Genomic DNA, 18535 nt, shown 5'->3' with positions numbered 1-18535 from the left:
ATTTAATACTCCCTTTTTAAAAAAAATAAAAATAGTATATCACACTTTAGTATTTTGCTTATTATTTTATTTTTAAAAAATGCAATAATTTTATTATTACTATTATTAATTTATTTTGTATAGTTATATTTAATGGGTCACACTATGTACAGTGTGAGGCCCAAACCAAATAATACAATTGGTGCTCTTATAAGAACCAGGCTGAAAAACTAAGGTGCAAATATCTATAAGTACTAAGTAGTATAAATAACATCTAACTACTATTATTGCAAAGAAAATACTGCTATTTTTACATAGTGTAAATATTATATCTCACTATTTTTACTTAAACAAATAGCATATCACTAAGAAAAGGCAGCTATTTTCACTTAGTGTAAATAGCATCTATCGCTATTTGGACTTATTGTAAATAGCATGTATCACTAAGAAAATACCGCTAGACTGCCTAAAATTAATATAATATAAAAAGCTTTAAAAAAATATTTTATTTATTTTAGCTATTTCCCAAGGCATTTCTCATTGTGCTTTAGTTTAATTTGATATTTTTGTATTAAAATTACTAAGCTAAACTAAATACTGAAATAAAATTTTAAAACGTAGCATATTTCAAAAGCGAAAACTAATCAAACTGGCCACACAACAAAATTACTAAAACATTGAATTTAAAATAGAAAATATACAAATAAAAAATAATTCAGAATTTTAATTTTAAAAAACAACAGTTTAAAATACTGAACTATAACAGTATAGTTTTTATAGTTCATAATTTGCATCAAAAAAGCATCATAGTTCTGAGTCTATACTGTGTATGGATTGGAACTAGTTGCAATTGACCCTTCTCAAAGATCCACCCCCTTTCTTTAATGGTGCTATGTCCGACATGCCATCCACTCTCACACCACACATCATGTTCTCACACAGTGAAAAATACATCACGGAACAAAGAGGAAACTGACAATGTGCCGACAGACAAGACAGAGTAGGTTACTTCTGGTATGAAACAATGTCTTAGCTTTCAATTTCCATCATTTTTTAAAATAAATTCCTGAATAAAATTTTTGTGGCTCTTTTCAGCTCAGGTGCCATGGGAACTGATAATCTTTTCATATTAATATAAAACCCGAAATAAACATGAATGAACATCAGAAGGTATTTTTTTAAACTGCAGAAAGGCGTCAATACACACCATTTTTCAAGGTTAAGTCCACTGAAGTTGATCTACTTTCTTGTCTGAGTTGTTTGACAAGAAAGTAGATTCTGCGTTATGATTGGTCAGACCGCCTAAGAAGTTAGGGAAGATCTTATTTTTTTAAGTTTCATTACAAGCAGTTCACACATTGGCAATAAAAAGTGATTAATACATGAACATTCTTACATATAGCCCCTTTAATAACTGACCTTATTTATTTGTCATTTTTAGGGGTTCAAGCGTGTACCACTGAAACCCTATTGTAATTGTTAGAATGGTCACGGATCAGCCATCTCTATGTAAAACTGATCGTGTAGACCAAACCGTAAGTCGTAGAGACTTGAAACTTGAAGAAATGGTAATACTCACACCGCCTACAAGGTGTTCAAGGCTCGCCCCAATCAGCCTGACGGAGGCGCTACAGCGATCAATGGTACGAAAACACTCATAACTCTCAAACCATCAGTCGCTGGCTCAAGTGTCTTATGTTGTTGGAATCCTTGGCGATTTTTGGGTATTTAGCATTTTTTGAAAAACATACTTTTGCGAACTAGTCCTAGGTTTTTCAGAACCAAAACAGTGCCGAAAGATTCTCTGGAGACAAAAGAACTTTAGACTCACTGTCACAAAGGGGCACCAAAATGTTCAAAAGGGGCAGGGCCACTTTCAATAAAACTCCTGAACGGAAAGATATATGTCTGCCAAATTCAGAACACTTATGTAAAAGCTCAGTCTGAGGTCACTTGGTGGCACTATAAGAGGGGGGAAAAAATAAAAATGGCTATAATTGCACAATCAGTGCATGAAAATCAGTGTTCACAGTCTTGGTCCAAAGTGCCACAAGTTTGGACCAAATTTTGAGCACCTGTTAGAGAAGGTTAATGGAGGTCAATTGGAATGAAACTCGGTGGGCCTGTTTGACTCAGGACTCCAAAGGTTTGTGAGAAATTTGAAAGAAATTGGCCACTGGAGCCAATTTCAAAAATGTTTACCGCATTTTTTGAGGGTATAAACTATTGTACGTCACGCGATATTCATATCATACAATCAAACTCCTCATTCTGGACAACTTTGCCTCTAGAGCCACTGTGTCAATCAAATCGTTCTTTAAATGATTGAGAAGATGTCAAAAACTTACTTTTATGAACTAGTCCAAGGTTTTTTGCTGAATCTGAAAAATAAAACACTGCAGTACAATTCTCTGGACTCTCTAGGTCAATAATTATCAAAAAAAAAGTTGAAATTTACCCTTTGGGAACTATAACTGGGTTGTTTAGAAAAGGGACCTGTCCGAACTTACCCAAAATCCTATAAAGCCTAAAGGAAAACTCAAAACTTCACAAGACCTGGTGAGCACATGCAACAGGTGATTCTAAACAAGCATGCAAAGTTTTAAAGGGATCGGACCACAGATGCCACTATAACAGTCATAAAAGTTAAAAAAACATAACATTTCTATGGCAAATTACCTGTATTTGATGCTTTTTTTCAATCATTGATTTAGGTGGTTACAGACTTGCTAAACATAAGTCTTTTTCTGTATTTGCTTAAAGGAGAAGTCCAATTCCAAAACAAAGATTCACATATAATGTACTCACCCCCTTGTCAGATATTCATGTCTTTCTTTCTTCAGTCATAAAGAGATTGTTTTTTGAGGAAAACATTTCAGCATTTTTCTCCATATAATGGACTGATATGGTGTCCATTATATGTCCACGAATTTGAACTTCCAAAATGCAGTTTAAATGCAGCTTCAAACGATCCCAAATGCGGTTGAAAACGATCGCAGCTGAGGAAGAAGGGTCTTAAAACGATCAGTTATTTTCATTTAAAAAAATATTCATTTTAATCTCAAACGCTCGTCTTGCCTTTCTCTCCCTGAACTCTATGTATTCAGACTCAAGACAGTTAGGTTATGTTGAAAAACTCCATTCGAATTTTCTCCCTCAACTTCAACTTCAAATCATTTCAAAATCATCCTGCATTGCTGCAGAAGTACCGACCCAGTCTTTGCAAAGTGAACATGCAAAGAAGATCAAACACCCCTAACAAAAAAGGTAAAACAGTGACATAGGATGATTTCAAAGTTGAGAGTGAACATGAGATGGGAGTTAAGACCCTTTTTTCTCAGCTGGGATTGTTTACAACTGCATTTGGGATCATTTGAAGCCACATTTAAACTGCATTTTGGAAGTTCAAAATCAGGTCACCATATCCGTCCATTATATGGAGAAAAATGCTGAAATGTTTTCCTCAAAAAACATAATTTCTTTACGACTGAAGACAGAAAGACATGAACATTGTGAATGACAAGGGGGTGAGTAAATTATTTGTAAATTGTTGTTCTGGAAGTGGACTTTAAGTGTCTTAAAGCACTTGAACCTTGGTAATCGCTGCTTGCAGCTATATTTTTAATTATATTTCTTTTGCTGCCATTGTATAAATTTACAGCGGTTTCAGAACATCTGTCACACATGGCCTCTAATGTTGCAGTCACGTTTGCCTTTGTACAATTAAATCCTGCAGGCAAAACAAAGTCATTTCAATAGGAATCCACACTGGATTCAGTGAATCTGGAGTTTGTGTCAGGGGTGTGTGAGGCAAATCATCAATCTCAGTTTTTGCACTGAAGTTTGTTAAACCTTAAATACACAAATGACCTCATGACATGTAAATGTGGACATATGTGTATAATGGTACATTTTCATCACTCAAATCCATGATTAAGACCTTAATAATTTACAATTCTGCAGTATTTTTTAATCAGCCATTATGTGTGAGAAGCCTGAAGAAAGTAAAGGAAAAAATTCCAGGCTGCCATACGACTGCCATGCCAACTGAGATGAGATGAGAAATATTCACCACATCCTCCTCAGTATGCAAAGGGAGAATAGTCTTCAGGCGATTAATTTGTCATTCAGCCACAAACATGAAGACTCCCAATATTGTGTTGAAGTCAACTATTGTGCCGTACCTGAGCCTCCAGATGGGCACCTGCTCAGCTAAGCAGAGTGATTTAGATGATCACAAATAAAGCAAGTCACAACATCTCTGTCTCAAGACTAGGGCTTTTGGAGCTTATTTTAACAAACAAATGAATGTGCCAGAACACACACGACACAAACTAATTGTCCAGTGACCAGATGGCCAGCGACACACCGGTCAAGTAAACACTCACGCTCGTGTGGAATCAAGCCAAAGCATGTTTCACTAAACTAAATGAGACATTGTTCTGCAGATATTACAACAGACGTGAGAATAAATCACAAATATATCACATTGACAGCAGTGTTTTGCGATGTTTAAGATAAACATCACCTCACTCATGTTTGTCATATTTGTTTTAAAGAAGATTGTGGTTGAATGCTTAAGATGACATTTCAAGCAGTTTGGCATTATGTAATTCACCACCATTCTGATATGTGTTAAATAATCTAAAATTTTAAATGTTTTAGCTTCTCTATAATTATTCTTCATACACTTTTTATGACCTCACGTTAATTGAGAAACTACATGAAATACACTACCAGTCAAAAGTTTTTGAACAGTAAGATTTTTAATGTTTTTTAAAAGTCTCATCTGCTCACCAATCTTGCATTTATTTAATCCAAAGTACAGCAAAAACCGTACAATTCTGAAATATTTTTACTATTTAAAATAACTGCTTTATATTTGAATATATTTATAAAATGTAATTTATTCCTATGATTTCAAAGCTGAATTTTAGCATCATTACTCCAGTCCAGTCACAAATCATTCTATTATTCTGGTTTGCTGCTCAAAAAACATTTATTATTATTATGTTGAAAACAGCTTTTTCAGGTTTCTTTGAAAATTCAGAAGAACAGGATTTATCAGAAATAGAAATCTTTTGTAACATAAATGTCTTTGTCATCACTTTTGATCAAATTAAAGCATCCTTGCTAAATAAAAGTATTAATTTCTATTAAAAAAGTAAACTAAAATAAAATTATATATATATATATATATACTGACTCCAAGCTTTTAGATAAATTTTGGATAAATGCTGATCTTTGGATCTTTCTATTTACCAAAGAAGATTCACTGTCTATCTATCTATCTATCTATCTAAAAAAAAATACTCAACTGTTTTAAATATTGATAATGATAATAATAAAAATGTTTCTTGAACAGCAAATCAGAATGATTTCTGAAGGATAATGTGACACTGAAGACTGGAGTAATGATGCTGAAAATTTAGCTTTGATCACAGGAATAAATTACATTTATAAATATATTCAGATAGAAAGCAGGTATTTTAAATAGCAAAAGTATTTCACAATATTGCTGCATTTGCTGTATTATTAATCAAATAAATACAGGCTTGGTGAGCAGAAGAGACTATGAAGAGACTTTTGACAGGTAGTGTAATGAATTCAACGATAACTCCATTTTTATGTAATCAGACTAATTCCCTCATTGCATCTAAAATGTAAATGTAAACGCATCCTGAAACGGCTAATTAATCTTAAGTCACATAAGCCGTGGTTTGTCAGAGCTGTGGCTGGTGTTTGTTGGAAGCCACACACAGTGGAAATGGACAGTATCAGATTGCACCTCTTTGCCCTAATTACCAGAGCTTTGCCTCAGTGGGCCGTCATGGTTTGTTAACAGCAAGAGCTTATTAACATGGATGAGGGGGTCTGAGGGGGCTCAGTATAAATACCTGCACACGCCCAGCTCGTGTCACACAGGTGGGCCGATGCCGTGCGAGCAGGACTCAGACCCCGAGTAAGTGAACATCTAGAGTCATGACCTGCCAGGCCTTCAGCACCACCGACTCCTTCACTACTCTCAGCGGAGACTCGGCTGCTCTGCCGCTGCTAATGCATCACGCCGGAGCTGCAGACTGCCTGCCCGTCACAAGCCACACCGCCAACATGGTGCCTTCAGGTAAATCTCATGCTCTTGGACTATCATACAATGATTCGGCTGGGTCCCACTTTATATTAGGTATTTTTACTTACATTAAAAAATAAGCGTTCATATTGTATTGCAAAACACTTTTGCTGCTATTGAGGTGGGATACGGGTAAGGTTAGGGACAGATTTAGTGGTATAAGTAGGTTTAAGGGTGTAACAATAAATGTAATTGCAGAAATTAATTACAAATGTAATTACATGGCAGTATTTTTTAAAATATAACTACAATATAAAAACATGTATGTAAGTACATAGTAGTTAAGGCCACCTAATATAAAGTGGTACTCGCCTAACTATATAATTGTGCAGAGTTAGGATAGCTTATCAAATATTCTTCGTAACTGTTTAAAGGGATGAGAAAATGCTTATCTTTTGTTGTTGGTGTCAAAGCTGTATACTGTTTTGGTGCAAATCCATCTGGCATTTGGCAATGATACTAATGCAATATTTGGTCTTGTATTTGTTCTATGTTTCAAAAATTCATTTATTTATTTATTTGTTTATTTTTACGTTTATATTCGATTTGAAACAAAACCAGTTGAGAACACTATAATTATGGAGTTAAAATTGTAAATTAATTAAATGCAGACAAAAGCACTCAAAAGTTTGTGGTCTATATTTTTATGCTTACCAGCACTGCATTTATTTGACCAAAAATACAGTAAAAGCAGTGAAATATTATTGCAATTTTCAATTGTAATATATCTGAAAAAGTAATTTTTTCCTGTGATCAAAGCTGAATTTTCAGCATCGTTACTCCAGTCTTTAGTGTTACATGATCCTTTAGAAATCATTCTAATATGTGACCTTAACCCACAAAACCAGTCATAAGGGTCAATTTTTTGAAATTGAGATTTATACATCATCTGAAAGCTGAATAAATAAGCTTTCCATTCACATATGGTTTTAGTGTTTAGTTGGTTAGGATAGGACAATATTTGGCCGAGATAGAACTATTTGAAAATCTGGAATCGGTGCAAAAAAATCTAAGTATTGAGAAAATCGCCTATTACTTATCACAAATTAAGTTTTGGTAGGAAATTTACAAAATATCTTCATGGAACATGATCTTAACTTAATAACCTAATGATTTTTGGCATAAAAGAAAAATCATTAATCAAATAATTTTGACGCATACAATGCATTTTTGGCTGTTGCTAAAACAAACAAACAAGCAAACAAAAAAAAAAAAACGTGCTGCTTAAGATTGATTTTGTAGTCCCAGGTCACATATGATGATTTGCTGCTTAAGAAACATTTCTAATTATTTTTAATGCTCAAAACAGTTGTTCTGCCTAATATTTTTGTGGAAACTGTTGTTGTTTTTTTTTTTTCATTCACGAATAGAAAGTTCAAAATAATACTTTTTTTTTGACATCATAAATGACTTGTCTGTCACTTTTGACCATTTGATGTATCCTTGCTGAATAAATTCATTTATTTAATAGGTCTGTTGAAACTGTGACAGATTTCTTTAGCCTTTGATGAATAGAAAGTTCAAAGAACAGTATTTATTGAAAGTTTCTTTCTGACATTATAAATGACTTTTTTCGTCGCTTTTGAACAGTGTAATTCATCCTTGCTGAATAAATGTAATAATTTCTTTAAAAGCAAAAATCTTATATCACTAAGTAAATCTATACACACTATCTTATGAGAAATTTCCAAATGGAAAAACTCAACTCAACTCAAACTCAAACAAAAATGAAAGTTGTTGCAAACATTACATATGAAATAAGTTGTAAAGTTGTACTTTCATAGATCAATCTCAACTCTGCGTTGACAGTATTTGTCCATTGGGAATATTTTCCTTGGAGGTTTTTATGAAAAACACAGAACAAGCTGAAGGTGATGAAAGAGAGAGACACCGGACTATAAGCGGATGTCCTTTCGACCTAGTCTATATGACCCTAAAGTTCACATATTATTTGGTATTATCTCCAGTCCTCATGGCTGTCATCACTCACAATCTGTCTGACTCTCACTCTGAGGAAGTGACCTTTCCAGAGATCACATCTCTTTATCCCAGGGGAAATGTTTTTGGAGAAATATCACCAAATCAAAAGTATAATGCATTGAACAATGTCTTTTTATATTAGAAACACTTACTGTGCCGCAATTCCAATCAGAGAGACAGGTAAAATTGAATAATGTTTTTGAAAGAGTATTGTTTATTGTAAAATATTAAAATTTCAACTGTTTTCTATTTTAATGTGTTTTATTAAAATAGATCACTCCAGTCTTCAGTGTCACGATTCTTCAGAATTCATTTTTATATGCTGTTTGAAAACAGTTGCGCTGATTAATAATTTCTGAAAACTGATACATTTCAGGTTTCTTTGATTAGAAGAACAACATTTATTTGAAATGGAAATCTTCTCCTGTAATTGTTGATCAATTTAATGCACCTTTGCTGAGTAAAACTATTAATTTCTTTCTTACTGACCCCAAACTTTTGAAAGACGTTTTGTCAAATGGTTTTTAGTGACACTTCTCAGAAATACTAAAAAAGAGCAAGACAAGACAAACAGTAATTTGTTGAAGCAAGTCAAAATTATGTAGACGTGGCTAATCAGCTCAATTTGCACATCTGTTACTTCTCCGCAGATAATTATCAAAGTAGGCATATTATTACTTTGACATGTTGATGGCTAAATTATCGTGTACTTATTTTGTCCCAGTTTTGTCTCACACGCGAGAGAGCATTAGCGAAAGTCTTGTCAGAAACTCTGTGAGTTGAGTCAAATCTCTGCTCATTGTTTGCTATAGTAAATCATAGTTCTTATGCATAATTACTGAACTGTGCAATTTAGCTCGGGTTCCGAGCCAGAAGATGCAAAACTCTCAAATGAAATGTTTTGGCATTTCTATTCATGCAAATATGCCCTCTGTTAACTCAGTCCCGCTTACACCTGCGGAAAGTAGCTGGCAATGTCAGAGTTCACGTCTATCCGAAGTTTGAAGAGTTATTTATCATAATGTGGCTGTTAGTATATCTGAGCACTTAACTGTTGGCGCTCTGGATAAAGCAATGGGTGTTTTTAATAAGGGATCAAAGGTTGATCGCATCATTTCAATGCCAAACTTGCGCATGCTGAACAAGGCCGGCCTATATAAGGAGCTCATCTTGAGATGAGTGTTAGTGGAGGCCGGTCTCGAAATGATGTAGCTGGAGCTTGTTGAGTTTGATTACCACCCACGGGTTTACTCTGATCTGAACCAAATTCAATTGAATGTTCTGTGCAGCTCTGACAGCCGGAGGTCACTGTGCATATTAAGAACTATTATCTGTATTTACATACTTGCTTTCCTTCATTAAATGAGTTTAATTTTATTTTCTGATGCATTTGATGAAGGAAGGAATTATGCAATCTGGTATTCATTATTACGGCAATAATGAATTATTTGTGTAAATGTCACCTTAGGCAGAGATGCGACTCTGAGGATGAGGAAATGCAGCAGTGCTTCATTCACAGACTCAATTGCAAAATAATCATTTGTTTTAGTGAATATTTTGGAAAAAAAAAAACAGACACCATCTATCCTTCTGTCTGTCGTCTTTCTATTTATCTATCGTCTGTCTGTCTATCTCTTTATCTCTATCTAGCTAGCTATCTGTCTATCTGTCATCTATCTGCCTATCAATCATCTGTCCTGTCTATCTATCTATCTATCTATCTGTCTATCCATCATCTGTCTGTCTGTCATCTATCAATCGATCTATCTATTCATCATCTGTCTGTCATCTATCTGTCATCTATCTATCTATCTATCTATCTATCTATCTATCTATCTATCTATCTATCTATCTATCTATCTATCTATCTATCTATCTATCTATCTATCTATCTATCTATCTATCATCTGTCTATCAGCCCATCAATCATGTCTATCAATCATCTGTCCTGTCTATCTATCTATCTATCTATCTATCTATCTATCTATCTATCTATCTATCTATCTATCTATCTATCTATCTATCATCTGTCTGTCTATCTATCTATCTATCTATCTATCTATCTATCTATCTATCTATCTATCTATCATCTGTCTGTCATCTATCATCTGTCTGTCTGTCTATCTATCTATCTATATATCATCTGTCTGTCATCTATCATCTGCCCATCATCTATCTATCTATCTATCTATCTATCTATCTATCTATCTATCTATCTATCATCTGTCTGTCATCTATCATCTATCTATCTATTTATCTATCTATCTATCTATCTATCTATCTATCTATCTATTCATCTGCCTATCAATCATCTGTCTATCAATCTATCTGCCCATCAATCATCTGTCTATCTGTTGATCTATCTATCTATATCTGTCAGTCAGTCATGGATGTATCACTGATATTAGTGTCCGGTTTAGTCCCCTCAGGTCTCCCTCTGGTCCAGTCATCCAAACGCTCTCACATGCACCTCTCCACTTCTGCGCTGGGCAATGCGTCAGCCAGCCTCCACTACCCAATGCCCCCATGTCACTATAGCAACCAGCAGACCACCTACGGTATGATGGCAGGTACGTCAAGTTATGCAGGTGATTTAAATAGTGCTCTTCTGTGCATATGTTTTACTGTACATCATAAACACACACAGAAATGCAGGATTCACTTTGTGTGTGTGAGAGTGCGGTAATGATGTATGATCCGTATCTCCAGCACAGGAAATGCTCTCTGCCAGCATCTCCCAGACCCGCATCCTGCAGACCTGCAGCGTGCCTCATGCCAACATGGTCAACGGAGCCAACTCACTGCAAGGTACAACCTGTGCTTAAATCCAAACTTTCAACCCCATGACATTCACGTGTATCCAGTGTTTTTTCACTCCCGTTGAGAGCTGGCAAACAGAACAGCCAAATGTACATATTTCAGAAGTTCAAAGTCAATCAGAATAAATAATATATAATCAGAGAATAATGGTTATCCATGACAATGACTGCAGCGCGTATGGTGTCTAGTGTGATTCTGACTTGTACTACCAGAAATGTGAGTGTTGACCAGGTAATTTCAGTGTGTTTGTGCTTCCACCTAGTGTTTGTAGCAAGAAATAAAAAGTGAGTGTGTTTTAGTTTTTTTACTGATGCGTACACAAGAGATCCATAATGTAAAAATGAATGAAAAAAAAATGAATAAAATAAAACTTCTATGATTAATCTCTAAATTTACATCTGAAATGTAAACCACCTTTGTCTTTACCATGTATCAGAATCATTATGAATGATTAATTACAATTATGTTTAATTACAAATGCTTCTTTGATTGTACAATTGTCGATACTGAATTACAACTACCTTTCAAACATAACCAAAATACTTAGGAGTCTTATGAGGTAGAGAGAACAGTGCTCTGAAAATATCCAACCACTAGAGGGAGATGCAGATCTATTTATTATCAAAACTAAAGCCTCAACTGACTTTTTTTTTTTTTTTTTTTTTTTTTTTTTACGTTTGCCTTCTGAAATGGAAAACTGGCCATTTTTAAAAAATAAATATTCCAGGTATTTAATTTTTCTTAATGTTGCTTCACAGCCTATTTAATACTAAATATCCTATTTTTGGCTGTTTGGATCTGTTGGTGTTTGGAATTACACACAATATAGTTATATATAGCAGGGTACTGAAATATGTCCTAGTCACCCTTGTAGTCTTTGAAATAAATAATGGTTAGATATTAACAGATCCTTAAACAGTCATCATTCCTTCTAACAAGCAGCTTTCATTTCTGTGCTGTCATCCTGCAGGAGCTCTGGCTCCACGCCTCTATAAGTTCCCAGAGCACAGTTTGGGTGGGGGCTCCTGTGCTTTGACCCACAGCTTACCGCCGCTGCCCCAGGCCCTGCTCACGGACGAACACACCCTAGGTGACATCAAGCAGGAACTACGCAGAAAAAGCCGGCCCCTCGAAGAGCCCCCCGACATGGACTCACCTCAGATTCGTGAACTGGAGAAGTTTGCCAATGACTTCAAATTGAGGAGGATCAAACTAGGTTTGTCTTCTGAGTTGGACCATGTTCATCTCTGTTTTATATATAATACTTAGTATATCACTTAGTTTGTTTAGTTTAGCATGCATCTGTGAGTCTCGCGAAAACAAATTTGTTTACAGGAGCAAAGGAAGCAAGGTTTCCTTACTTTAGCAAAGGAAAACCAGTCTCCTCTTGGTTTATATCAAAATCTTCAGACATCATTCTTTACAAATACACATTTTGAATTTCTAATTTGTGACCGGTGCTTTCTCCATGGCACGTTCACATTCATCCCATCTGAGCGGTGCATGCGCAACACCAATGTCATATGTTATCCGCCTGGAGCTGCTTCAGTGTACGACCCTTTGGCACAAGCTAGACTAAAGCGATTCTTAGTTTTAAATATGGATATTTTTCTTACAAAAATGCAATGATTCGCTACAGGAGGCCTTTATTCACCCCCCATGTCCGCTGAGTATGTTGGCCATGCAAGAACTGGGATGTTTTCAGCTTCCAGGAATTGTGTACAGATCCTTGCAACATGGGGCCGTGCATTATCATGCTGCAATATGAGGTGATGGTGGTGGATGAATGGCACAACAATGGGCCTCAGGATCTTGTCACGGTATCTCTGTGCATTCAAAATGCCATCAATAAAATGCACCTGTGTTCGTTGTCCATAACATATGCCTGCCCATACCATAACCCCACAGCCACCATGGGCCACGTGATCCACAACATTGACATCAGCAAACCGCTCACCCACACAACGCCATACACGCTGTCTGCCATCTGCCCCGTACAGTGAAAACCGGGATTCATCCATGAAGAGAACACTCTCCAAAGTGCCAGACACCATCGAATGTGAGCATTTGCCCACTCAAGTCGGTTACGATGACAAACTGCAGTCAGGTCGAGACCCCGATGAGGTCGACGAGCATGCAGATGAGCCTCCCTGAGACGGTTTCTGACAGTTTGTACAGAAATTCTTTGGTTATGCAAACCGATTGTTGCAGCAGTTGTCCGGGTGGCTGGTCTCAGACGATCTTGGAGGTGAAGATGCTGGATGTGGAGGTCCTGGGCTGGTGTGGTTACACGTGGTCTGCAGTTGTAAGGCTGTTTGGATGTACTGCCAAATTCTCTGAAACACCTTTGGAGAGATGGGATTCAATTCACGGGCAACAGCTCTGGCTCATCCGAGTAACTGCAGTCAGCGCCATTCACTGTTGCCACTTGCTAGCAACTGCTTTCTTCACGGAAGCTTGGTGTTCACATATTTCAACTCAAATCAATATTTCATGTCTAATTATTTTTGTTTATATATTTAGTATATTTGTTTTGTGGCAAGCAGCCATGTAATAAGCGGGATAATGTACATGCAGCCGGTTGTTATTGCAAAATGAAGCTCTTCAGTCTTATACAACTGCTGATATGTCTGTCGGGCTTTACTCTGCCATAACAACAAACTGGATGTACATTATCCCTTATTTAATGTTTCTGAAAGAACCTTGCCATAGAGAACATTCCCTGTTAGTGACTGCAAGTATAGTTTTTAAAAATATACTTTTAAGATCTGAAGTACATTAAAATTGCACATTCAATACAATTAACCACACTTTTTTTTTCACAAGGGTTAAAACTTCTCCTAACTTTTAGCTTTGATTGACAGGTTACACACAGACCAATGTGGGTGAAGCCCTGGCGGCGGTGCACGGCTCCGAATTCAGCCAAACCACCATCTGCCGCTTCGAGAACTTGCAGCTCAGCTTCAAAAACGCCTGCAAGCTCAAATCCATCCTGGCAAAGTGGCTGGAGGAGGCTGAGCAAGCCGGTGGTGAGTCAACACACTCCTGATTTATTTATTTATTTATTTATTTATCACTATCGAACCATTATCCCTGAGTTTTTAATGAAAACATAAGCCTAGCTCTAATTTGTGACTCCCATCAGCTCTTTTTAATGAGAAGATGGGCATGCATGAGCGTAAGCGCAAACGGAGAACAACCATCAGGTAAATGGGGAATCTGAACTAAACCTACATAGCAAACAAAAGCCATTATATCAGCATCTCCCTCTAATTAATACCTAATTAGTTCTTAATTTCCTCCCTCAGTCTCGGGGCTAAGGAAGCCTTAGAAAGGAATTTTGTGGAGAAGAGTAAGCCATCATCTCAGGAGATTGTGCGAATGGCGGAGGGTCTCCATCTGGAGAAGGAGGTGGTGCGCGTTTGGTTCTGTAACCGCCGGCAGAGGGAGAAGAGGGTCAAAACCAGCCTACACCACAGCTCCTTCATGGCCAAAGAGACTGCGGCCTGTAGACCTTGAAGATCCTGATGTGTGATTGTCTACAGGCAAAAAACCAACACCGACCTTTGGCAGTGAGTGGGTTTGTTGTACTGATTCACCAGCAGGAGAGAGTGAGGATATGCAGTGACCCTAAAAACTATTGAACACATTTAAAAATGTCTGAATCATGTTATATCATGCATATCAAAATATCAAACATCAAACATGTGCCAACAAGCTATGACATTATGAAACATTTTCACATTTGATAAAGTGTTTTTAGTAGATGTATGAAGTCATTTCTCCTCAAATTCACACGTGTGGAAAATTACATGAACTAATTTAAGAATATATGATCTAATGTTTTACAAATACTTAGTGTCACAATACTTTCTCTTAATAATTTACACCTACTCTTTTATCATTTCAATCCCAAAAAAATTCTGATAAATTTTATTAATGCTTTAAAATAAATGCGAGTAGGTTTGACTTTGTGTCAATCAATGCCATTCATGGATTTTTAGGGGTGACAAATTTTGTAAAAAATTTTGTTTTGTTAAAATAAATGCCATTTTATTTTATTTTATTTTATTTTATTTTATTTTATTTTATTTTATTTTATTTTATTTTATTTTATTTTATTTTATTTTATTTTATTTTATTTTGTTGGCTTGATATGGCAAATGCAATGACATACATTGGTTGTTAGGTGTGTTTTTAGTGCCAAAATTGTATTTTATTTTATTTTATTTTATATTAAACTGACAAATTTTGGTAAATGTTTTGTTTAAAAAGGTTAAAATAAATGCCACTTGGCTTGATATTGCAAATGCAGACATTCATAGGTTGTTAGGTGTGCCTTTAGTGCCCAAATTTACATTTTATTTTATTTTATTTTTAGAGGTTCAAGCGCTTAACGCTGAAACCCTAAAATAATTGTTAGAATGGTCACAGATCAGCAATCTCCATATAAAACTAACCGTGAAAACCTCGTAGAGACTTGAAACTTGGAGGAATGGTAGTACTCACACTGGCAACAACGTTCTCGGCCTGAGGGGGCACTACAGTGGACAAAAATCCGAAAACACTCAACACTCCTAAACTGTCAGACGCAGGCTTAAGTGTCTTATGTCTTTGGAATCCTTGGCTCACGGTGGACAGAAAGCACAGCAGATTTGATCATGAGCCCAGCGAAATGTTCAGCTATTTCGCATTTTTTTTTAAAATCTACTTTTACAAACTAGTCCTAGGTTTTTTGCCCGATTGGAACCAAACCAGTGCAGAAAGATTCTCTGGAGTGAACATCAATAATTATCAAAAAAATTGAATGGAACGAGATGTCTCCGCCAACCTCTGAACACTTATGTAAGAGCTCAATCTCAGATCACAGGAAAAAAAATCACAGAACTTGGCCAAAGGGGGGAAAACTGAACTTTTTCAGTAAATCTGGAAAAAAACACTGCAGTACAATTCTCTGGACTCTCTAGGCCAATCATTTTTTAAAAAAAATGTTGAAATTTACCCTTTGAGAAGCTATATCGGGGTCATTTAGAAAAGGCGCCTGTCCGAATGTAACCAAAATCCAATGAAGCTTAAAGAAAAACATAGGTTGTTAGGTGTGCCTTTAGTGACCAATTTTATTTTATCTTTTTTTTTTTTTTTTTTTATTGCTTTAATGAATAAGACAATTTAAGCAAACCTTTCATTGGAATTTAAACTTGAGCTATTAAATTTATAAATCATTTATAAAATTTCTTTGCTCTCAAAAGGGACAATTATGATTTTGTGGCTGAAGAGATTTAAAAGTGCTTATAAGGGCTAAATAAAATCTAGATAGTTAAAATAATTTATTAATCATTAATATATTTAAATGCATTGCAATCTAAGTTTAATATATTAGCGAAATATGCAAATATTCTACAAATGTCTGAAAACATATCAAGGAAATGTGTCATTGCACTGTAGAGTTTTGTATGAAGCAACCAAACCTTTTTGTGATGTACAGAAATGATGAATTTGTCCAAATAAATGACTAATATTGTGGTCACGCTTGATTTGTCATGTTATTCTACAAGTCATTAGCCACGCTTATTTACTAGAGAAATAAGCATCTATCATGTGTGTATGTGGCATGTGTTGGATTCATTTGTTGTCTAGTACGTATAGTGTTATCATCAGAGCTCTGCTGGGTTTTACTGAGGGATTATTTACAGTATTACATTGTTCCTGACAGAGTTATAATGAGGCCGTACAGCCTCTCACCTGCACACAAGCGCTCTCAGCAGAGAGATATGAGCGATGATCTATATGATCATCATCTCCTGCCATTGACTGTGTCAGCAAAACACCCCTCACCGCCCAATGTGATCTAATAATGCAATAAATACAGTATACTCTGGGATAATGTTGGTGGGATTTGACATTTTCAATATATATCATACATAACAAACATACAATAAAAAACATACATAAAAACAATAAAATGATGAATTTGTTCATATGTATTCCAGCAGATTCTGTATTTGATGGGGTTTTTGAGTCATACACAAATGCTTGCAGCAGTTACACATCCAGACCACATTAAATTACTTTAAAATTAATGGACTGCACCATGGTTCATTTGAGAAAGGTCACTTTACAAACTCATTAAGGCCGTATTTAAAAATCATGTTTCATTATGATTATGACTAATGATGTCTAATTTAATGAAATGCTCTGAAAGGCCATTAGAACAATTGTAGAGGTTCATAACATTTGGACTACAGCTTAAAAGTTTAACAGATCAGTACAGGCCACCCTCTTATTGTCAGTAAGCCTCTTAAAGGGATAGTTCACCCAAAAATTCTGTCATTAATTACTCACCCTCACGTCATTCCAAACTCGCAAGACCTTCATTCATCTTCGGAAGGCAAATTCTGACTGCAAGAAACCTACCACCTTCAAGTAAGTACACTGATAAAATGTGTCCATGTGACATCAGTGGTTCAACAGTAATGTTATGAAGATAACAAAAATAACGACTAATGTTGTCAAGATTCCTCGATTAATTTTGCCCGTGTCTAGTAACCGGTAAAACACCGGAAGTGGCGCATTCCACACCAGAATCCATATAAAAACGCATTATTTGTTTTCCCAGCCTGCATGATATATTTAAAATTTAACCCATTTAAAAATTATAATAAAGCTATTGTGAATTCACAAACGCGTCGATTCATTTATATGGGATGCAGGTATTTACATGCGCATAGGCTACGTATGTTACGTGCGTCTCAGAGTGGCACAGTAAATGCTGCTACATAAACTGTTTATTTACATGGGTGGTGGAGCGTCTCAAACTCCGTATCTGCATGTTGCTGCGAGTTTGGGTTTATTAAAAGGTTCATCTTCGAACGCAACGTGCGCCATTTCATCAGATTTGTAAGGTAAATAATTTATAAACCTACGCAAACACAGGCCCTGGTGAAAAAAACAGCATATGCTGGTAGGTATGTTTTGATGCTGGTTTAAGCTGGTCCTTTGCTGGTTTATGCTGGTCCTTGACCAGCAACATGACCAGCATAAACCAGCAAAGGACCAGCTTAAACCAGCTAAAGACCAGCTTAAACCAGCATCAAAACATACCTAACCAGGATCCCAGCAAAAAATAGCTACCAGCATATGCTGTTTTTTTCACCAGGGGAGAATACACCAATATATTTCTCAATATGCTAACAGTTCATTGCGATTTCAAAATAAAAGTTTAAACCATAGCTCTGAGATTACACGTTTTGATGTCCACATATTTAAGAAATTAAAGTGGCTGTAGCATTTCTGTCGTAAAGAAATGGCCAAATATTAAAGATTAAGTGGATATTAGAATAAAATGTTGTTTCCTCAATATTAAACAAGGATTAGATTGCATAGTAAAGTATAAAAACAATCATCAGGCCGTTGGCGCCCTGTTATAATACGTAATGTACATTAACTCTATTTATAATACAGTATTTTAACTGTTTTGTTTAATAAAACCATGATTACTTGCTTTCAATACTTTATTTGAACTATTTATTATTGCCTCATTGCTATTTTAAGATGTATTTTAATGCTGTATTTTAAGAAATATTAAAGACTTTATTGTTCACTTGCGTCTATTTTTATTACAACCAA

The 18535-nt window shown here is 35.7% G+C and overlaps 1 protein-coding gene across 1 annotated transcript; it reads left to right on the top strand.

Annotated features, from left to right (window-relative positions):
* The first annotated feature begins 5532 nt into the window (after positions 1-5532).
* pou1f1 (POU class 1 homeobox 1) lies at positions 5533-16432 on the top strand. The gene is made up of 7 exons (XM_051120153.1): positions 5533-6103; positions 10510-10659; positions 10799-10897; positions 11880-12125; positions 13774-13938; positions 14055-14115; positions 14218-16432. Exons 1-7 carry the CDS (start codon positions 5962-5964, stop codon positions 14426-14428), a joined length of 1074 nt encoding a protein of 357 aa, XP_050976110.1. The 5' UTR covers positions 5533-5961; the 3' UTR covers positions 14429-16432.
* Positions 16433-18535: the final 2103 nt, after the last annotated feature.

Source organism: Labeo rohita, chromosome 9 (genome assembly GCF_022985175.1).
Source record: "Labeo rohita strain BAU-BD-2019 chromosome 9, IGBB_LRoh.1.0, whole genome shotgun sequence".
Taxonomy (NCBI): domain Eukaryota; kingdom Metazoa; phylum Chordata; class Actinopteri; order Cypriniformes; family Cyprinidae; genus Labeo; species Labeo rohita.
This window is presented reverse-complemented; position numbering and strand designations above follow the sequence as displayed.